The sequence below is a fragment of the Paroedura picta genome, chromosome 15, assembly GCF_049243985.1.
Source record: "Paroedura picta isolate Pp20150507F chromosome 15, Ppicta_v3.0, whole genome shotgun sequence".
Classification (NCBI taxonomy): domain Eukaryota; kingdom Metazoa; phylum Chordata; class Lepidosauria; order Squamata; family Gekkonidae; genus Paroedura; species Paroedura picta.
Genome location: NC_135383.1, coordinates 26,607,636 through 26,629,993, shown reverse-complemented (window position 1 = coordinate 26,629,993; position 22,358 = coordinate 26,607,636). Strand labels below are relative to the sequence as shown.

Genomic DNA, 22,358 nt, shown 5'->3' with positions numbered 1-22,358 from the left:
ACCGGAAAGAGAGACTGGGTAGAACATTTGGGATGGAACCAGGAGAACATGGGGTCAGATCAGGGGTAGTCAAACTGTGGCCCTCCAGATGTCCATGGACTACAATTCCCAGGAGCCCCTGCCAGCATTCTGGCAGGGGCTCCTGGGAATTGTAGTCCATGGACATCTGGAGGGCCGCAGTTTGACTACCCCTGGGTCAGATCCTGGCTGGGTCTGTCAGAACAGCAGAACTGTCACCTACTGGAGTTGGTGAGGCTGAAATGGGCTTACAGCCCTGCTTCTCACCAAGTTTTCTGTCTTGATTATCCTTGGGAAAATCACTGCTTTCCAGTGGCAGGGTTGCGGGATTTTTGCCTCTTCAGAAGACCCTTCTGCTGTATGGAAAGACTTTGTTCACCAGAAAAAAAAATTACCTGAAATGTTCTGATGAGGACAGGACCATGAAATGTTGAGAGCACTTGAATGTTAAGTGCAAGAGGAAAGAGGACAGAATGAGGAATTAGTTTGCTCAACTCTCCAAGGAGCTTATAAAATGTGATGGGGGAACCTTTGGGCACTGGGTGATGAATTCCAGTCTGTGCCCTCCTTCCCACAATTCCTTGTGAGTTTCTAACTTGCTTTAACCAATAACTTTAAGCAGGAAAAGAGGACGAATTGACATGTCTGGCTTCTGCATGCGTGTTTCTGATCTCAGAAAATATGATGTGTGATTTGGATCCTCTGCACTTTAGTGACATTCAGTGGGTTCATTAGGAGCTCCCAAAGGGTGCTTGTTAATGGTTCAGGATCCTCTTGGAGAAGGGAGCCATAAGGGAGGGTGGTATAATAAAAATCTAATAAGAGTCACAAGTGGAATGCCCCAGGGATCTGTCCTGAGGCCTGTGTTGTTCAACATATTTATAAACTATTTGGATGAGGGATTAGAGGGGGTACTTATTAAATTTGCAGATGATACTAAACTGGGAGGGGTAGCAAACACAACTGAAGACAGCAACAGAATACAGGATGATCTTGATAGGCTTGAGAAGTGGGCTAAACTGAATAAAATGAAGTTCAATAGGGACAAATGTAAAGTTCTGCATTTAGAAGAAGAGTTGGTTCTTATATGCCGCTTTTCTCTACCTGGAGAAGGCTCAAAGCGGCTTACAGTCGCCTTCCCTTTCATCTCCCCACAATAGACACCCTGTGAGGTGGGTGAGGCTGAGAGAGCCCTGATCTTACCGAAGAAGAAGAGTTGGTTCTTATATGCTGCTTTTCTCTACCTGAAGGAGTCTCAAAGCGGCTTACAGTCGCCTTCCCTTTCCTCTCCCCACAACAGACACCCTGTGGGGTGGGTGAGGCTGAGAGAGCCCTGATAGTTCTGCTTGGTCAGAACAGTTTTATCAGTGCCGTGGCGAGCCCAAGGTCACCCAGCTGGCTGCATGTGGGGGAGCGCAGAATCGAACCCGGCATGCCAGATTAGAAGTCTGCGCTCCTAACCACTACACCAAACTTGAAAAACCAAATACACCAATATAAGATGGGGGAGACTTGTCTTGGCAGTAGCATGTGCGAAGGGGAGTCTTAGTAGACCACACATTGAACATGAGTCAACTGTGTGACTCGGTGGCTAAAAAGGCAAATGGGATTTTGAGCTGTATCAAACAAAGCATCGTGTCCAGATCACGGGAGGTGATGGTACGGCTTTACTCTGCTCTGGAGGGGGGGGGGAGGGAGGCGCGCCTGCTGGTTTGCGGCAGAAATTTCGTCTAAACATCCGAAGAAGTTCCTGACAGAGCAGTTTTTCAGTGGAACAGGCTTCCTTGGGAGGTGGTGGATTCTCCATCTTTGGATATTTTTAAGCAGAGGCTGGATAACCACCTGATGGAGAGGCTGATTCTGTGAAGGCTTAAAGGGGTGGCAGGTGACAGTGGACGAGCAAAAGGGTTGTGAGTGTCCTGCACAGTGCAGGGGGTTGGACTAGATGACCCAAGAGGTCCCTTCCATCTCTATGATTCTATACAGGGACAAGATCCTGTGGGAGAGCATTGGAGAGCTCCAGTTTCCATCTTCTGCATCTCCTGTTGAAAGGACTAGACGGTAGGTGATGTGGAAAGCCTCTGCTCGAGCTGCTGCGGATCTGAGTATACAGCACTTATCTTGATGAACTACGGGTCTGTGTCAGCATAAGGTAGCTCAGCCAAGCAGACCTGAGTCTTGATTTCAATCTGGACAATATCTACAGGGAAGGCTGGTGAGAAGCCCCTACAAATGACATCTTGCTTTCTATGACAGAAGAAAAAGTGTCAGGAATGATAGCTGGTCTTCTACAGAAGGCATCATAACCTTCACAACAGGATTTCTTTCCCTTTCCCACAAGCGCTCACAGGACAGTGATGGCTGTGTACCAGGCTCCCAACCAGTGTAGCCTCTAGGGAATCATTCAGGGCAGGCTTTCTCAACCAGGGTTTCGTGAAACCCTTGGGTATCCTGACAGCCCTGGAAGAGTTTCTCTAGTTGGGTAGAAGGTAATTTTTAAAAAAATTATCAGGTGATATTAACATATATGGTCATGTCTGCCTGCCCTCCCCTTCCAAAATGGCCGATGATGGACCTGGAGGGGGTGGGAAAGGAAGGGGCCCCAGCCACACAAATCCTTGTTGTCCTGCTGATGTCTGGTGGGAGGGTCTGGCTGATGTCACTTCTGGTGACCTGTGACTTCTGGGGGCGTGGCAGGAAGGGGCAGCTTGCTGACATCACTTCTGGGGCTTCTCAAAGCCTCAAGAGTGTTTCTGGGGTTTCTCAGTGGTAGAAAGGTTGAGAAAGGGTGATTCAGGGAGACAGTCGAGTCAATAGCCTTGGCTAGTACCACCTATTAATGGATGTCCCTCCAGGAATCCCCTGTGGCACACCAGGCTTCCTGAAATACAGAAAATCTGGGGGGTGGGGGGTGGAATGCTGGCCACTTCGGACATGAACGGCCACTTTGGCGGCCGAAGCGCACAACCCTAATATCCCTACAAGCCTTGGTGGTCTCCCAGGTGACACTGGACTCTACTCCAGCTGTTCCACGACAGAACAACATGGCTGTCCTCCGAAACAATGGATCGTGGTTCACATTTGCTGACTGCAGTCTTCTTCTGAAGCTGGTGGGCTGAACAGGTTGCGTACATTCCTTGAACATTTTAATTGTTGATAAAGACGAGATGGGGCTGGGAGATTTGGGCTGAGGCTGAACCTTTTGTATGGGGGATAATTGCAGCCCCAGGCTTTGCAAGCAATGTGCAGGTGACTCAGCTCTCCAACGAAATAGTCTGCTGGCTCTGGGAATAAAGGCTTGTACAGCAACCAGATCCCAAAAGGCTATTTGCATTTTCAGATTTGCATTGGGTTGTTGGAGGGCCAACCACAGGGCAGAGAGGCCGAGGCGTTCCTTGTTGCTGCCTTCTGGCTCTGGGATTCAGAGATTGACTGCCTCTGAATGTGGAAGTTCCCTTTAGTTTCTATGGCTTGTAGTCACTGATAGACTTTGTCTGTTAGGGCTGTTAGTGAGGTAGTGCATGCTTTTGGTTTGGGGAGTTTTATTTGGAGGAGTTTTGGTGATTTGGCAATGTCTGCCTAAAGCAGGGGATAAATTAAGTTCAAAATGTTAATGGATGTGGCCTGATATTTGGGAATCCTGGTGTGACCCTGCTCTCCCTGGGGGTGATTTTCATTCTGAGGACAAGAAATGAGATGGTCTTTGACTAGAAATGGGGTGGGGGTCCCTTCCTGGATGCAACTTCAAACTGGGGATATGCTAAAAATTACAGCATCTTCATCAGTTACCCTAAATGTTGATCCTTTGAACACCTTAGGAATGTTTGCAAATAAACACCTAGAAACTAAATCCTTTGGGCCAGATGAATTGCATCATGGGTGCTAAAAGAACTTGCGGATGTCATTTCTGAGCCCCTGTCTATTATTTTTGACAATTCTTGGAGGTGAGGTGCCAGGAGATTGGAAGTGGGTAAATGTCCCCATCTTCAAGAAGGGGAAGAAGAGCACCCAGGTAACTACTGACCCATCAGCTTGACATCTATAGCTGGCAACGTTTTAGAACAAATCATCAAACAGTTGGTCCTTGAGCAGCTATAGTGGATGGTTGTATTTCCAAAGAGTCAGCATGGCTTTCTCAAGAACATAAGACTGGCTTGCCAGACCAACCTGGTTTCCTTTTTTGACCAAGTAACAGGTTTGCTGGATCGTGGAAATTACTTGGATTTTAGTAAAGCTTTTGACAAGGTTCCCCATGATGTTCTGATGGATAAGTTGAAGGACTGCAATCTGGATTTTCAGATAGTCAGGTGGATAGGGCATTGGTTAGAGAACTGCACTCAAAGAGTTGTTGTCAATGGTGTTTCATCAGACTGGAGAGAGGTGAGTAGCAGGGTACCTCAGGGCTTGGTGCTCGGCCCGGTACTTTTTAACATATTTATTAATGATCTAGATGAGGGGGTGGAGGGACTACTCATCAAGTTTGCAGATGACACCAAATTGGGAGGACTGGCAAATACTCCGGAAGATAGAGACAGAGTTCAGTGAGATCTGAACACAATGGAAAAATGGGCAAATGAGAACAAGATGCAATTTAATAAAGATAAGTGTAAAGTTCTGCATCTGGGTCAGAAAAATGAAAAGCATGCCTACTGGATGGGGGATACGCTTCTAGATAGCACTGTGTGTGAATGAGACCTTGGGGTACTTGTGGATTGTAAACTAAACATGAGCAGACAGTGTGATGCAGCGGTAAAAAAGGCTAATGCCATTTTGGGCTGTATCAACAGGGGCAGGGCATCACATCAAAATCACAAGATGTCATAGTCCCATTGTATACGGCACTGGTCAGACCACACCTGGAGTACTGCGTGCAGTTCTGGAGGCCTCACTTCAAGAAAGACATAGATAAAATTGAAAGGGTACAGAGGAGAGCGACGAAGATGATCTGGGGCCAAGGGACCAAGCCCTATGAAGATAGGTTGAGGGACTTGGGAATGTTCAGCCTGGAGAAAAGGAGGTTGAGAGGGGACATGATAGCCCTCTTTAAGTATTTGAAAGGTTGTCACTTGGAGGAGGGCAGGATGCTGTTTCCATTAGCTGCAGAGGAGAGGACACGCAGTAATGGGTTTAAACTTCAAGTACAACAATATAGGCTAGATATCAGGGGGAAAAAATTTCACAGTCAGAGTAGTTCAGCAGTGGAATAGGCTGCCTAAGGAGGTGGTGAGCTCCCCCTCACTGGCAGTCTTCAAGCAAAGGTTGGATAAACACTTTTCTTGGATGCTTTAGGATGCTTAGGGCTGATCCTGCGTTGAGCAGGGGGTTGGACAAGATGGCCTGTATGCCCCCTTCCAGCTCTATGATTCTATGATAATCTTATTGATAACTTGGTAAAATATGGCATTCATACTAGAACTTATGTGGATTGTGTTATGTGGATTGAGAACTGGTTGACAAATTGGACCCAAAGGGTGCTTGTAAATGGTTCATCATCTTCTTGGAGAGGAGTGGTGAGTGGACCGCCTCAGGGATCTGTCTTGGGCCCTGGGTTGTTCCGCATATTCATAAATGATTTGGATGATGGAATAGAGGGGGTGCTTATTAAATTTTCAGATGACACTAAACTGGAAGGGGTAGCAAACAGCAGAATCAGAATACAAGATGATCTTGACAGGGTAGAAAATAGCTAAAATGAATGAAATGACTTTCAGTAGTGAAAAATATAAATTTTGCATTCTGCATTTAGGTAAGAAAAATCAAATGCATCACTATTGTAAAAGTGTAGGGGTATTAGTAGACCAGAAACTGAACATGAGTCAGCACTGTTACTCGGTAGCTAAAAAGGCAAATGGGATTTTGGGCTGTTTTAAGCAGAGGCTGGATAGCCATCTGACAGAGGATTTTATGAATTTAGGCAGATTGTGAGCGGGTGGGCAGGAATGGATGTGCCAGTGTTCATCTCTTGTGGCTGTTCATCACATATCAAGGGAATTGCTGATCACCACTGTGAGATGGGAGGTAAACTTCCTCAAGTCCAGGCTGGATTCTGGAGAATTTTGGTGCGGGGGGACCCCCTGAAATTGGAGCCACTGTGGGTGTGCAGGTAGTTGTGAGTTCTTGCATTGCGCAGGGGGTTGGACTAGATGACCCTTGAGATCCCTTCCAACTCTATGATTCTGTGATCAAATGAGTGCCAGGAAACCCATCAGTGGGCACTATTTGGGCATCACCATGATAAGAGAAATCACAGGATACATTTTTTTCTGCCCAGCCAGGGCTTCCTTGTGCTTCCTTCCTTGTGCTCTGGTTTGCATCCGAGGTAGGTTGAGTGGCACTTGAGGGATCCCTGTGGCTTCATGGCAGATGAGCTTTCTTGGAGAACCCTGGCCCAGCTGGTGTGAAAATGTCTCGCCTGGCTGAGTCAGCCTGGGAAAGGCTTTTAGTTGCCTCTGGGCTTTCACTGCCCTCCGTTGGCAGTGATTCAGTAGCTGCTTACGTCTGGTAGGTGCCACTGCAAACAAAGTTCGCTTTTCCGTATCCTCCCTTCTCTACAAGCAAAAGTCGAGTGTTTGATCAGTAAACTAATAAAGGAATTCCGCGTAAGAGGGAAGAGGTGCACCCTAAGAGGGAGGGAGCTGTATATGTGGCATGTCAGACCACGGAGGGTCCAACTAGTCTAACGTCCTGTCTCACGCCGTGGCTGCCTCCCTCTGAGTGTGGCGGTTCCCTTTAGCCACCACACCTAGTAATCACCTGTCCATGAAGGCCGGTCGAGATGGCTGTCTGAAGCAGCAGAAAAGAGCAAGAGTCCAGCTGCGCCTTAAAAGGCGAACAAAATTTGGGGCAGAGTACTGCTCATTTGTTTCAAATAGAAGCTCCAGGCCCTTTTAAAGCCACCCATCCCTGTGTTCTCTGGCAGCAGAGTTGTAAACTGCTTTAAAACTCCAGAATCCTGAAATCTGAAATGGGAACAATTTGCATCATTTCATAATTTGGCACCACTTATATTGGCTCACGAGTGCTGGACATGTTGTTCATAGACCAGCTTGAAAGAGTGGCCGGAGTCTGGGATCCGAAAGCCCCAAGTCCAAATCTTGGTGGTGCCATGGAAGTTTGCTCAGGCCGGCTCCTCTCTCTGAGGCTCCCCCTCTTCACAGGATGGCGGTTGTCAGGATAAGCTGGAGGCGGAGGGAGAATGGGCGGAGTCAGATGGGTAGCCATGTTGGCCTGAAGTAGCGGAACAAAATTTGAATCCAGTGGCATCTCCTTTCATGCGCAGGGGGTTGGACTAGATGACCCTGGATGCACACTTAAGCCACTTTGGAAAGAAATATCTAATCTAAATAAATGATGAGATTTCAGCAGTCATTGCCCACGAACTTCCACTCTTCTGTTTAAAATCACAAAGGCTATAAACTTCAGAAAACAAACAAACCCCATTCTCAATACAGAAGATTTAGTGCCTGTTCTGTGCCTTTTCTGCAGCCTTGCAGAATCTTGGCACATAACCTGCCCTGTTTGTAGGAGAATTCCATACAGAATTTATTTGGGATGATTTTTTTTTAATTTATGTAGCCCTCCATACAGTAAGTAGGGCTTGGATCCTCCTCTCCTGCTCTGCTGTTTCTCAGCTTTGCAGACAAAATCTGCTGGTGAGCCAAGAACTGGAATGAATACGGACAGGCATGCCCTGGGACTGTTCTGCTCAGACTGGTGTGCTTTGTTCTATGGATCTGCCTGCTGTTTGCGAGTGCCATAAGACTGGCTGTGAACTGGCTTCTCCAGCATGCTGGCTCTGCAGACTTCAGACTGTAAAGCAGGGGTAGTCAAACTGTGGCCCTCCATATGTCCATGGACTACAATTCCCATGAGACCCTGCCAGCGAATGCTGGCAGGGGCTCATGAGAATTGTAGTCCATGGGCATCTGGAGGGCCGCAGTTTGACTACCCCTGCTGTAAAGTCTCATGGTCTGTCAGAATCATAGAGTTAGAAGGGACCTCCAGGGTCATCTAGTCCAACCCCCTGCACAGTGCAGGATCTTACAACTACCTTCCTACCCACAGTGACCCCAGGGTCAGTCTTGTTTACTCAGAGTGGCGGTGGCTCTCCAGGGTCTCAGACGGAGGTCTTTCACATCACCTACTGCCTGGTTCTTTTGACTGGAGATTTTATCAGGAACCTTCTGCAGGCCCGGTGAAGACCCTGCCAGTGCGTCATGGCCCTTCCTAATCTCCCTTTTAGCTGTTGGGTTTTTTTGGTGTGAAATCCAAGGACTCTGCTGTGGGCAGGCTGCTAGGGACTGTTCTTATAGAGTTTTGTGGGTGACTGGAGGATGAATAAAGGACATCCTGTGTTGTGAATGGGGGTTTCTGCAGGTGGGAGGGGGGCAAGACTGGAATTGCAGTGTGATGGAGCTTTGGACTGGACAGAGCTGTGCCAGGAGGTGCCTGTTGGCCCTTGCTGTGCATCATCCGTCGATTGCCTCTGCAGGGCTAGGCTGTAGCCCTAGGCCTTGGGACAACGTAGCCACGAGTAGCTTCCCTCTGCGGCTGCTTTGCTGCCATCTCTTTGCAGCTCCTGCCTATCAAACATGCTATTTGGGGACATTTCCAGTTTGAGCAGCCTTTTTGCAAAGGCCTTCTGTTCTCTGTGCGCATTCCTGCTCTTCTGACTCGGTTTACACCTGCATCTAATCTTCCTGTCTGTCTTGTCTCTTTTCAGTTCTGTCTGGCAGTGGATCACTATTCAGATAACCAGGCTGGCAAGAGGTCAGTTTCTGTGAATACTTCCTGAACAGTTACCTGCTGTTGTCAAGATTGCCTGTACTCTGTGTGTGTCTGTCTGTGTTTTAAATTGAAGTTCTGTGCTTGGATGTATCCAAAGTGTGTACCAAGGATTCTGTGGCATGACAGAGTGGACCAGTTTGCTGGGACGAATGATGCAAAAGAAGAAATCGTGCAAAGTGGTCACAGCACAGGACTTGGGAGGCCCAGGTTCAAATCTCCAGGCAGCTCTCAGGCTCGCTGGCTCTGGCATTCCTTGGAAGGAAGGCAGGATAAAGAAAATATAGTTGACAAAACAAAGAGTACTGGGCCCAGTGGACCAAATGGCTGCTTCAGTTGCAGTCTTGTGGTGCTATTTAGCATTGGGTACAGAAATAAGTCTCCTATTAAAAGGAAATCTTCACACAGAGAGTGATTAAAATGTGGAATTGGCTGCCAGAGGATGTAGTGATGGCCACAGGAATCAACAGCTTTCAAAGGGGATTATGCAGATTCATGAAGGAAAGGTCTGCCAGTGGCCCCCAGCCTTGGTGGCTGAAGGGAACCCCCAGATTCAGAAGCACTAAACCTCTGAATGCCAGTTCCAGGTTACAACATTTATTTTATTTATTTATCTTTACATTTCTATCCTTCCGCTCCCACAAGGGCTCGCGGCGGCTCACAATATAAAACCCCAATACATAAAATCCCAATGCCTAAAACCCCCAATAAAAACTCATAAAATCCAGTAATTAATCTATGCACAAAACAATCCAAGCACGGCGGTAAAAAAGGGGGAAGGATCCCCTTCCTACCAACATGGACGGGGGCTGATCAGGGGGAGGCCTCGGCCTCTGTGCCCTATTGTCCTATCCTTTTCCTCTGGATCCCCCTCAGTTTTCCTGGAGGGAGGTGGTTTCCTCATGTGATTTCCCCCTCTTGGATGCCTCTTACTAAATGCTGGTTTTCTGTTGGAAGTATGAATTTGCTTATCACTCCCTGTGCCTTTGAAATGGTAAACAAGGGTTTGTGTAGCCTAGCTAAGGCCATCTGGCCAACTTTCCCAAACCGCTTGTCTGTAGGTTTCGCACCCGGCTAGGATAAAGCATTCTTTCATGGGAAAGGTCTTCCCCTGTCTTTGGAGGGGGTGGAATCCTGTGCCTGTATTGCCTCATCCTGAACCCAGAACTTGGTTGCGGTCAGTTCTTCTGTTCCACAGCTACCTTTGGCAAAGTGATCCCCTGTATGTCTTTCATCCAGTAAACTAACTTTGGCTAAGTCTTGGTATTTGCCGTGTGAGGGGATGGAAGGGGGCTTCGCAGCTGCACATGCCTAGGGCCCTGTCACCTCTTTACTTACTTACTTCCACATTTCTAGGCTGCCCCTATTGGCACAGCCTTCTCGGAGTGGTTTACAACACAGTAGTTAAAAATAAAATCGCAGTTAAATACATTACGACAAGACATTTGAGAATTAATCTGCAAAGCAGTTGGTTATCCCCAATTAGGTTTTCTGGTTGGGGCAGGCAGGGAGCTGTTGGGTTGCAGTGGGGGAGGCCTGTTTATTGTTGGCATATTGATTCCTCCGAACTGGCCTCGAACATAAGCCTGGCGGAAGAGCCCCATCTTGCAGGCCCTGCAGAACTCTGTTCTGTTAGGGCTCTGATGATCCTGGGGAGATCATTTCACCAGGCAGGGCCTGGGCTGAGGCCAGCCAGACCTCTTTTGGGCCAGGGGTTACCAGGCAATTTACAGTTGCAGAGTGAAGTGCCCTTCGGGAGACATATTCAGATAGGTGGTCCTTTAGATACGCAGGGTCCAGACCATGTATGGCCTTAAAGGTAAGAACCAAATCCTTGCAGCGTACCTGGAACTCCACTGGGAGTCAGTGCAGCTGCCACAGTATGGCTCTAATATGGAGCCCCCCATGGAGTTCTAGTGAGGACCTGTGTGGCGGCATTCTGGAACACTTGTGATTTCTGGGTTAGGATCAAGAGTAGGCCTGTGATCAAGAGTAGGCCTGTGAAGAGCGAGTTACAGTAGTCTAGTCATGAGATGACCGTTGCATGGTGTTCTGGGGCCAGATAGGGTGCTGGTAGCTTGGCCTGGCAAAGATGGAAAAAAGCCTGCCTTGCTACTTTTGGGACTTGTGCCTTCATTGACAAGGAGGCATAAAAATCACACCCAGATTCCTGGCCATGTGTGCAGTTGAAAATTGCACACCGTCCAGGCAGGGCAAGCATACTTCCTGATCTGACTCCTTCCTGCCTAGCCACAGAACCCTTGTTGGCCCTCCAGAGGAACTGGTTGGCCACTGTGTGAGACAGGATGCTGGACTAGATGAATCCCTAGTCTGATCCAGCAGGGCTCGTCTTAGGTTCTTATCAGGGGAAGGCCTCGACCTCTCTGCCCTGATGTTGGCCAGCTTGGTGTAGTGGTCAGGAGTGCCAGCTTCTAATCTGGCAAGCCAGGCTTGATTCCCTGCTCTCCCCACATGCAGCCAGCTGGGTGACTTTGGGCTCGCCATGGCACTGATAAAACTGTTCTGACCAAGCAGTAATTTCAGGGCTCTCTCAGCCTCACCCACCTCACAGAGTGTCTGTTGTGGGGAGAGGAAAGGGAAGGTGATTGTAAGCTGCTTTGAGACTCCTTCGGGCAGAGAAAAGCGGCATATAAGAACCAACTCTTCTTCTTCTTCCAGAGGAACTGGTTGGTCACTGTGTAAGACAGGATGCTGGACAAGATGGATCCTGGTCTGATCCAGCAAGGTTCTTATGAAGGCTCTGGAGACAGGTTGCTGGATGAAATTGACCACTTATGTTCTTAATATCTGCTTTAATTAAAAAAAATTCTAGTCCTCTAGACCAGTGGTCCCCAACCTGCAAGCCACGGCCCGGTGCCGGGCCGCGAAGGCCATGGCACCGGGCCGCGGCTCCCTCTCCCCGCCCCCCCGCAGTAAAAAAACTTCCGATGCGTTGGCGTGGCCCGCGGGCGCGGCCCGATGCCCTGCCGGTCCCCAGCCTCAGAAAGGTTGGGGACCACTGCTCTAGACTGCAAAATCTGAAGTCAATGCATAATGAGACAAGGGACGGCAAAGTGCTTAGCAGAATTTCTAGAAATTAAGAGTTGAGCATTATGGTATAACTCCTTGTTAATTTGCAAGACCAGAGAAAATTATTACTGGAAAGAAAACTTGATTAATGCAATTAAGTTTATGCAGAGATTGGAGTGTTTTCTTTGATACTAAACTGTCTTCTATGCACATTATTATTATTTATTATATTTCTAGCCTGCCACTCCCAAGAAGGCTCGTGGCGGGTTACAAAAGTGCATAAAATCCCCAATAAAAGTACCCCCTAAAACCATCCAACTGATCTATAAAATGCACATCTATCCATACAAAAGACCAAGATATAACAATGAAAAAATCACAACCAACTCCACCCCCCAGTTATCACTCCCAGGAGTGGACGAGGGATTGATGTCAGTCTGCCAAGGGGGTGGGTCTAGATCTTCCTCAGCACGCTGGCCTCAACCATAGGCCATGCAGGAGTCCCTGGGTTCAATTCCCACCACCTCCAGTTAAAAAGACCAGGCAGTAGGTGATGGGAAAGACCCTGAGACCCTGGAGCCCCACGTGCCAGACTGACCAGACAATACTGACATTGATCAGTGGTCTGTTTGAATATGTGGCACCTTCATGTTCATGTGTGAATGGCTTCTCTCCTTGGTGATTCTATTTTTTCCCTCCGTGGCTGCAACAATTCATGGTGATCTGAACTCTTCACACATTTTTCCTTGTGTTTTTTCCCCAGTGGTGCAAACCTACATTGAGGGCATGATGGGAGAGCCGGTACCAGATGACAAGTCCCTGGAGCTGAATGCCCACTCTCGGTTCATCATTGGCTCCGTGTCTGAGGACAACTCTGAGGACGAGACGAGCTCCTTGGTGAAAATTGACCTGCTGGAGGACAAAGAGCGGTCGTTGTCGCCGGTCTCCGTCAGCTCGGACTCGCTTTCTGATCTGGCCCCCTCCACTGCCCAAGATGGGCTGGCCAGTCATATGAGGTACCCAAACACATCCCAGTCCTTTCGACTCTTCGGTCTTCTCTTCGGTCTAATCCAAGTGGCCTTGTGGGGTCAACAAATGCTGACCAGCCGGGAGTGTGCCATGGGTAGGAATGGACTCTGCTAGACCTCCTGTCCTCAGCCAAGCGGTTACTGATTGTACCATGCTCTGCAAATGTGTCTAATTTATCTGTGTCCCGTTGAGGTGCTTGAGGCAACATACGTGCAATTTAAAAAATTGAGATGGCATTTAAAATCAGCAGGAAAGGTACCCTCTGGGAACAGTGTGAAGAAGTGTTTGTAGCCAGCTCCCTCTGTGTTTGTGCGCATGTGTGTGTTTGTGTGTGTATGTATGTGTGTGGTAATTCCATAATGAAGGTACCCTTCCTCCAAAAATGAGTCCTGCATGGCCTCCTTATTTATTTCAGGAAGCTAAAACATGGAGACTGTAGTTCATAGGGGAGTAGGAGATTCTTTCCTCTGTCTTCTCTGTGCAGAATTAAGTTGCTGGTCTTGGGCCAGCCTGATGGGCCAAGGCTTCTAGTTGAACAGGAAGGTGCAAAGGACTGGGAATGCCAGAGCTTAAAAAAAATCTGTGGAACATCAAATCAGGTTTGGAAGAAGATCAGAAGTGCTTTAGATGCTGCTATTTTTTAGCAGAGGCTAGGACCCACAGTAATGGGTTTAAATTACATGTAGAACAATACCAGCTAGATTTCAGGAAAATGTTTTCACAGTCAGAGTAGTTTGGCAGTGGAATCAGATGCCTAAGGAAGTGGGGAGCTCCCCCTCACTGGCGGTCTTCAAGCAGTGGCTGGACAAATCCGTATCCTGGATGCTTGAGGCTGATCCTGCATTGAGCAGGGGGTGGGACTAGATGGTCTTTATGGCCCCTTCCCACTCTAGGATTCTAGGAGTCTAGTTCAGCAGTGGAAGGGGCTGCCTGTGGAGGTGGGGAGCTCCCCCTCACTGGCCGTCTTCAAGCAGCGGCTGGACAGATCCTACTCCTGGATGCTTGAGGCTGATCCTGCATTGAGCAGGGGGTGGGACTAGATGGTCCCTTCCAATTCTAGGATTCTGTGAGTATATTCTACAGTGGAATGGGCTGCCTAAGGAGGTGGTGAGCTCCCAATCATTGGTCTTTAGGCAGCAGCTGGACAGATCCATATCCTGGATGCTAGAGGCTGATTCTGCCTTGAGCAGGGGGTGGGACTAGATGGCCTGCATACCCCCTTCCCACTCTAGGATTCTATGAGTGTAATTGACTGCCGAAGGAGGTGGTGAGCTCCTCCTCACTGGTTGTCTTCAAGCAGCAGCTAGACAGGTACTTATCCTGAATGCTTTGGGCTGATCCTGCATTGAGTAGGGGGCTGGACTAGATGGCCTTTGTGGCCCCTTCCCACTCTAGGATTCCATGAGTCTAGTTCAGCCATGAAATGGGCTGCCTAAGGAAGTGGGGAGCTCCCCCTCACTGGTGGGAGGACAGCGGCTGGACAGATCCGTATCCTGAATGCTAGAGGCTGATCCTGCATTGAGCAAGTGGTGGGACTACATGGCCTACATGGCCCCTTCCCACTCAGGATTCTATGAATATGCAAGACCTGTAGGGTGCATGATACAGAAACATATGAAGAATGCCCTGCAGGGGGCGTCAGAGGTGGTGTTTATTTAACATAGTTGGCTTAGGAACGTCCTGATGTTTTTAAAATACTGTATTTGCTGGCGTATAAGACTACTTTCCCCCCCTGAAAAACATGCCTCCAAGTGCACTTCAGGTGGGATAGACATAGCTGCCCATAGTGGCCTCCCGGTGCCCATAGTGGCCTCCTGATGCCCACCTTATTCTACATACCATCCAGTATCGCACGGTATCCAGTGCGGCTGTGGCGGATCATTAGCGTGGCTGCGGTGAGCATCAGCAGCGAGACAGGGGTGCCAGCCATTTCGGCATGACCGGCCCGTTCTGCTCGGCGGGAAGCAGCGGTGCGCCGGCCTGCCCCTTGTCTACGCAGAGCTCGCACATGCGCACTAGTGCCGGTCACAGGGAGATGCAGGGGCAGGCCGGAGGCACTGCAGTCGCACTGCGGCTGTACAATGGTGACAATGACAGGTACTGTAATGTAATGTAACAAACTCTATATTTTGAGTAGAAATGTTGGGGGGTTGTCTTATACGCCCAGTCGTCTTATACGTCGGCAAATACAGTAATCTCCAGCGTCCTGATTGGCTCTTTGAAGACTTTATGCTCCTTCGAGCTCACTTCCTCTTTGCTTGCCTCCTGAGCAGGCAGAATTAATGCAGAACAGAACTCTTAGGACCGTCTTCTTTCCTCATTCTATGCAATGATTTTTTCTCTTCTAAACTCTTAAGCAGCTTAGTGCTTTACTTTCTTTGCATATTTAAACTCTGCCAACAGTTATTTGGTCTGCTTCTTTCTTGGGTGAATATACTGACTGTACATTAATCAAGCAAGCTTCATAAGGTAGCCGAATGGGTCTGCAATAGAACAACTCGATTGACAAACTTGCTGGTCTCAAAGGTGTAGCTAGATTCCAGTCCAGAGTTGGTTTTCAACCCAAAAAGCTCTTTGCGTGCATGTCTGTGTGCATGTTTTCCCTACTGTTTGGCGGGCTGGACTTCCTGGCTCCTTTTGAGGGTGGGTCGTGTTCAGATAGCCCGATGTCCAGCCTTTGGAGCCAGGCGAAGTGGGAAAGGACAGTCTGCAGAGGCTAGAGGAACTGGAGAGCAGCAACCAAACTATCTTTGGTGGAAGCGTCTCCTCCACTGAGCAGTGGGGTTCAGCCAGAGGGAAAGGGAAGCTCTTCCTTGTGCCTGGGATTCCCAGTCATGCTTCTTCCCTTTCCTGCGGGACCAGAGGGGTTAGAGAATCTTTAGTAGAGGTGCTTGTGGTAGAGGTCCTGATCCTTTTCTTAGGTGGGAGAAGAAGAGTTGGTTCTTATATGCCGCTTTTCTCTACCCGAAGGAGTCTCAAAGTGGCTTACATTTGCCTTCCTTTTCCTCTCCCCACAACAGACACCCTGTGAGGGAGATGAGTCTGAGAGAGCCCTGATATTACCGAAGAAGAAAACTTGGTTCTTATATGCTGCTTTTCTCTACCCGAAGGAGTCTCAGAGTGGTTTACAGTCGCCTTCCCTTTCCTCTCCCCACAACTGACACCTTGTGAGGTGGGTGAGGCTGAGAGAGCCCTGAGATTCCTGCTTGGTCAGAGCAGTTCTCTCAATGCTGTGGCTAGCCCAAGGGTGTCAAGTGTCCAGGATCCCAAGTGTCCTTATCCCAAGTCCGGCTGTCGGTCTCTCAACCCCAGTGTTGTCAAGTGTGACTGGCAGCAGCATTTCTCCAGGGTAGAGGCCTTTCTTTAAAACGTTTAGTTCCCACTTTGTATCTGTGGACTGAATGCAGCAAACTGACCTGCCAGGCTATAAATAAAACAGTCCAGTTAGCAAAATGAAAACAGGTCTAAGTGCACAAATTGCCTGTTTAAAGGTACTCAAGAGTTTAAACATGCTGGATCAGCAACTCTTAGAGCCAGCATGGTATAGTGGGGCAGCATCTGAGAAACCCAGGTTTGAATCCCCGGTTTGCCATGGAAGCTTGCTGGGGGACCTCAGGCTAGTCCCAAACTCTCAGCCTAATCTCTATCTAGCAGGGTTGTTGTGAGGATAAAATGGAGGACAGGAAGGCAATGTAAGCTGCTTTGAGTACCCATTAGGGAGAAAAGCAGGGTAGAAATGAAGCCACTAAATAAAACAGATTCAGCTATCTTCTGCATCACCTAGTACTAATGGTAGGGATTGAACCTGGGACCTGCTCTGCCATTGAGCCAGGGCACCTTCCCATCTGCCTCACTCTGAATTGTACCCTCAGTACATCAAGGTCAGCCCTGACTACTTAGACTCCAAGATTTCGGGCAGAGGCCTTTCAAATCCCCTTCTGCCAGATTCTTGTAATTGGAGGTGCTGGAGATTGACCCTGGGACATTCAGCATCTCGAGCAGATCCTCTGGCTCAAGTCCTGCAGATTGAGAAGCAGAGCATTTGATACAGGGGAAGTGGCTCTGACACAGATTCCTCAAATCCATGTGCCTTGGGGAGGATCCATCTAATGTGACCCCTGACAAAACGCCCCCCACAGATGCCCCCTAGTCTGGAAAAGATCATAGAATCATAGAATCATAGAGTTGACAGGGGCCATACAGGCCATCTAGTCCAACTCCCTGCTCAACGCAGGATTAGCCCTAAGCATCCTAAAGCATCCAAGAAAAGTGTGTATCCAACCTTTGCTTGAAGGCTGCCAGTGAGGGGGAGCTCACCACCTCCTTAGGCAGCCTATTCCACTGCTGAACTACTCTGACTGTGAAAAACTTTTTCCTGATATCTAGCCTATATCGTTGTACTTGAAGTTTGAACCCATTACTGCGTGTCCTCTCCTCTGCAGCCAACAGAAACAGCATCCTGCCCTCCTCCAAGTGACAACCTTTCAAATACTTAAAGAGGGCTATCATGTCCCCTCTCAACCTCCTTTTCTCCAGGCTGAATATTCCCAAGTCCCTCAACCTGTCTTCATAGAGCTTTGTTGATCTATTGATAGTGGCCAATTCTGAGAAGTATGAGAACAATCAGCACTGCTGTTGGCTATAGATGCTGTCAGATGTTTTCCGTGTTTCATTCTGCCACTTCTGCTTTAATTATTTTATTATTAATTGTATGATGTACAGATTTTTAAGAGTTGGTCAGTAGTTTTAGCCCTGACCTAGAGAGTCCAGCTTAGCCCTCCCTTGTCGGACCCTGGCAGCGAAGCCGGGCCGGCCCTGATGAGAGTTTGGGCGGGAGACCACCGCAGGAGCCCGGGGCTGCAGCGCCTCTTGCCTTGGGAGCCCGGAGGGATCATGCTGAGTCGGCCGCGACTTGATCGCGCTTTCCCTGCCAGCAGTGCTGGCGACAAGACTCTTTCCCGTGGCTGCCGTCAGCTTGGTCACTGGGTGGTGGCTCTCCGTCCGCACGGCCCGGGTCTGGGCTCAGTGTCCTGGGCCCAGGATTCTCTTCCTCGTGCCAGCCAGCTGGCCCTGCTGAGCCATGGAAAGTTACAGGAGGGCCCAGGAGGCCTCTCGCCAAACCGCGTGGCTTTTGTGTGCCTAAAACCTGGCAGTTGGGTGGCAGCCTTGAATGCCTCTTTCCCAATGTGTTTGCTTTTTGATTCTCCCCTGAGATGGCTTGACCAGAGGTCAGGTCATTTGTCCAGGCAAAGTGCTAAGATGTGCCCAATGACAGGTGCCCCTCCAGTCTCCTCCTCAGCACTTCCAGCCAAGGAGATTCCTCAGTCCTCTTAGCAGAGGCCGCTGAACTGGAGATTTCTTTCTTCAAAACGCTTCCGACTTCTGACCCCCTGCAAGACAGTTGTGACTCCAGGCAGGTAACACCAGCAATGCTCTGAAAACAGCATTTATTTGCGTTATTTGTGGTCCACTTTTCTCATTCGCACTCAGGGCGGGTTACACAGAGTGAGTCAATACAGTTAACAGGATGGGACACACAATAGACCAGGGGTGACCAAATTGTGGCCTATAATTCCCAAGGGTTCCTACCAGCACAGTCCCTGGAATCATAGAATCCTAGAGTTGGAAGGGACCTTCTGGGTCATTCAGTCTAACTCTATCATTATGCAGGAAATCACAACTACCTGCCCACCCACAGTGACCCCAATTTCATGCTCAGGTGATCCCTTCACCAAAACTCTCCAGAATCCAGCCTGGCCTGGAGGAAATTCACCTCCCATCCCACACTGGCAATCAGCAGTTCCCTGGGCATGCAAGGAAGGGCCACAAGAGACAAGCACTGGCACATCCCTTGCTGCTCCCCACTCACAGTCTGCCTAAGTTCATAAAATCAGCCCTTCTGTCAGATGACTGACTAGCTTCTGCTTAAAAACTTCCAAAGAAAGAGAACCCACCACCTCCAGAGGTAGCCTGTTTCACTGAGGAATTCTCAGGAACTTCTGGATGTTTAGCTAAAAATTCTTTTGAATTAATTTAAACCTATTGGTTCTGGTATGACTCTCTGGGGCAGGGGTAGTCAAACTGCGGCCCTCAAGATGTCCAAGGACTACAATTCCTATGAACCCCTGCCAGTGTTCGCTGGCAGTGGCTCATGGGAATTGTAGTCCATAGACATCTGGAGGGCCACAGTTTGACTACCCCTGCTCTGGGGTAACAGAAAATAACTCTGTTCTATCATCTATCTGACAGCCTTTCAAATACTTGAAGATGATTATCATGGACCTCTGTAGAGCTACAGTTTGGCCACCCCTGTAATAGACAATGCAATAGGAATCAGGGTTGTAGAACCACCAGAAGTCTGAAAACAACTGAAGCAAGTTTCTATAATAGGACCAAGCAGCGCAGAGTAGTATAGACCCCAGCCCCTGACTCTTTTAAGACCCCAGGCAAGGAAAGGCAAATGCTTTAAATGCCCGGGTGCTGGGACTTGCCACATGCAAGAAGTTCTATCTGTAATTCTGTCCCATAGTTACATCTTTAAGGGACTCCTGCTTCATGCCCCCTGTTCTCTTTGTTCCTGTTCCTCTTTAAAGTCTCAGGATTCCTTTTTAAAAACCCCTTTGAGGCCCTGTGCAGAGTCAGGCATCCTTAAGCCTGTTGGGGCAGCCAGGTGTGTCCCTGCTTTGCCTGGACCCCAGGCCAGCTGGCCTTGCCCTCTTCCAATACTGGGTGGGGCATCTGAAGGCAACCAGCTGTCTGCTCCTTTCCAGGTTTCCAGCCATGTGACGGCAGCTCGAACAACGAGAGCCTCTAATCTGATTTCTGAGCTGTTCTTTAGCAGGGCGCTGATGCGCTTGGCCTAGGAGGAAGCTTGTCCCGAAGCTGGCCTTGCAAACTGCGCTGCTTGTCAGAAGGTTTCCAAGATTGTCGCTATAGGTCACAGATTGCGAGAGGCTTCAGGTCTCTGTCGGAGCTTCGGCGCTGAATCCATGGGGTGACTCGGTAGGCGGAAATGCACTGAGCTCTCAGTTGAGGAGAGGCAGAAGGCCAGGCCTGTGGAGCTTAAACCAGCCTGGCTTTGGTTTCGTAGTGTCTGTTGTTTGCCCGAGGGGGGGGGGTGAGGGGAGAGGGAGCTCCTTTTCTCCAAGAGGGCTTGAAGGTCTTGGCACCCAGTCAGTGGGAGCTCAAGGGTCTGGTTCAAATTCCAAGGCTCTCCAGAAATGACCTTGCTTTTACATTTTGTTCTGGGAGGACTCTATTTTATTGCCCTTTGTATATTTTGAGTATTCCTTTTTGTGTGGGTTTGTGTGGGACATTGGAATACTGGCTTTTATCATGGCAGACTGGAAATGAAAATGATTATATAAACCATGTTTTCGTAAGGGCCTGTTTTCATGTTTGGTGGTGGTCAGCCAATAGAGTGAAGTGGGCAGTGTTGAACTTAAGCTGAGAATAACCTGTTTTAATCCTATCTGTGTCTGACTTACTAGATATCTCTGCATTAGTCAGTCACTTTCAGCCTGACCTATATTGCAGGGTCGTTATGTGCATAAAAGAAGCAAGAAAAGCCAGCCTGAGCTGCTTGGAGGAGGGACCATGGCTTAATTGCTGAGCATCTGTTTTTGGATGGTTCAGCTTTTGGCATCTGTAGGTAGAGGATCTGGGGTAACAGGTACTGGGGTACTCCCTTCTCCGCCCAGGGCCCTGGAGAACTCCTGTCAGTCACCACAGACCATCTTGGTGGGGCAACGGAGGGGGAGATGTCCCTGTCGTCCTGTTGCGAAGGGTCCACTGGGAATGCAAAAGTTCCGGACTCAACCTGGCAAAGATTTCAGCCAGCAGGGCTGAGATCCTGAAGAGCTGCTGGCCGCCAGCACAGGCCAAGGCAAATGGGCCCCAGTGGTCAGGCCTGGCATTTGGCTGCTGTGGCTCTTCATATGTTGTAATAGGGTGGAGCCGGGGGGGGGGGGGAGGCACCTCAGTAGGGTACAATGCCCTCGAGTCCATTTCTGTAATGGTGGGAGGTCTCCAGGGCCCACCTGGGTGTTGGTAATCCGAGTGGCTTGTAGGAAAATGTAGGAGGTGTATTTTCCTTCTGGGGAGTTAATTAACGTCTGTGGTTCTGCTTCTTCATGTGGTGGACAAGTAACTTGTAGAATTTGCTATGGCTAACTTAGACAGCTTTAAAAAGTAGATTTGACGCATTTTGTGAGGATAGAATTATTGCCCGTTTATAGCAATGGAAAGCTAAACAGAACTTCCAGATACTGAGGCAATCTACCTCTGAATACCAAATGCTGGTCTTCCCAGTAACAGTGAAAAACTGTCTCCTTCCTGTCCAGGTAATAAGCTTGCAGAGCATATCTGATCAGACCCCCCCCCCCCCCAAGCTAGAAACTAGATGGGGGCTCTCCAGTGTACATTTGTATGGTGTTTATAGTGCTGTTACCTGCACTGTGCAACATGGAAGGTGGGCTATGAATAAAATCATCGTCATCTTCTTCTTCATTGTCTTTTTATTCTTTGAGCTATTTTTTGTGTCTCTGTGCTGAGCTGGCACACAAGGGGTGGCTGGCAAGGTGCAAGCACCCAAATGCTGCTGTTTGCCCCTTGCAGACCGTGAGTGAGTGTCGCATCCTTGGTCCAGGATGTTGGAGAATGCACACTGCTGCCGCTGTGTGGCAAGCCGGCAAGGCAGCACGAAGCCAACTTCTGCATGTCATTGAAGGCATCCTGTGTGCTTTCATTGCTGGGGACAGATGCTGTGGGGGAAGCACCAGGTACATCCTTGTCCCGGCAGCTTCTGGGTTTTGTTTGGTAAGTCGGGTGGAAACCTGCTTGGTGTAGTTGAGACTGGAGGTGTGGAAATGGGAAAGAAGGTGGGTTTGCTCTTAGGACACCTGCCTAGCATGTTCCTGACCCCGTCCTCTTTCTGTACATGGGCACTGGTGGGGGTGGGGGGGGGGAGGATGTGTGGTGTGGTGCTCGTCCCTTCCTGACTCAGCTGTACAGCTAAATCCCATGGGTTGAATCCCATGCGCCTCCTGGGTACAAAGGCATTGGATGTCTCCTGCCTGGTGGCAGAACCAGTGCTTTGGGATCAGAAGGCTCTGGGTTCCTGCCTTGACATTTCCAAGGCGTTTCAGACAACAGATGCCATGGAGGGCTGTTGCCGGCTACCAATATATAATTTGATGAGCCAGTTGGTGTAAGGCAAATTCATGCAGTCCTGACCAGATAGAAAGAAGAGCAGTTGAAGCAAAATCCTCCAGGAGAAAATCCACACACATACCAAAAGCCCCAGATGAAGCCTTGGCTTCAGGCCCCGTTAGTTGTCCCAATATCTGTCAGGTCCCTGAAGAAGAGTTGGTTCTTATATACCGCTTTTCTCTACCTGAAGGAGTCTCAAAGCGGCTTACAGTCGCCTTCCCTTTCCTCTCCCCACAACAGACACCCTGTGATGTGGGTGAGGCTGAGGGAGCTCTGAGATTCCTGCT

At 49.0% G+C, this 22,358-nt stretch overlaps 1 protein-coding gene across 9 annotated transcripts in view; it reads left to right on the top strand.

The window, feature by feature from the left end:
- The window catches only part of ACACA (acetyl-CoA carboxylase alpha), a 252,188-nt gene that overhangs the window by 5,778 nt on the left and 224,052 nt on the right, over positions 1–22,358 (top strand). For 5 of the 9 annotated variants that reach the window (XM_077312781.1, XM_077312776.1, XM_077312774.1 and 2 more), the window contains 2 exons: positions 8,741–8,787; positions 12,596–12,848. In XM_077312781.1, coding sequence (XP_077168896.1) covers positions 12,619–12,848 — 230 coding nt within the window. In that variant the 5' untranslated portion in view covers positions 8,741–8,787; positions 12,596–12,618. Of the gene's footprint in view, positions 1–2,004; positions 2,080–3,121; positions 3,142–8,740; positions 8,788–12,595; positions 12,849–22,358 lie in introns of those variants that run through there. The other 4 variants (XM_077312779.1, XM_077312778.1, XM_077312780.1 and 1 more) reach the window with 3 other exon arrangements.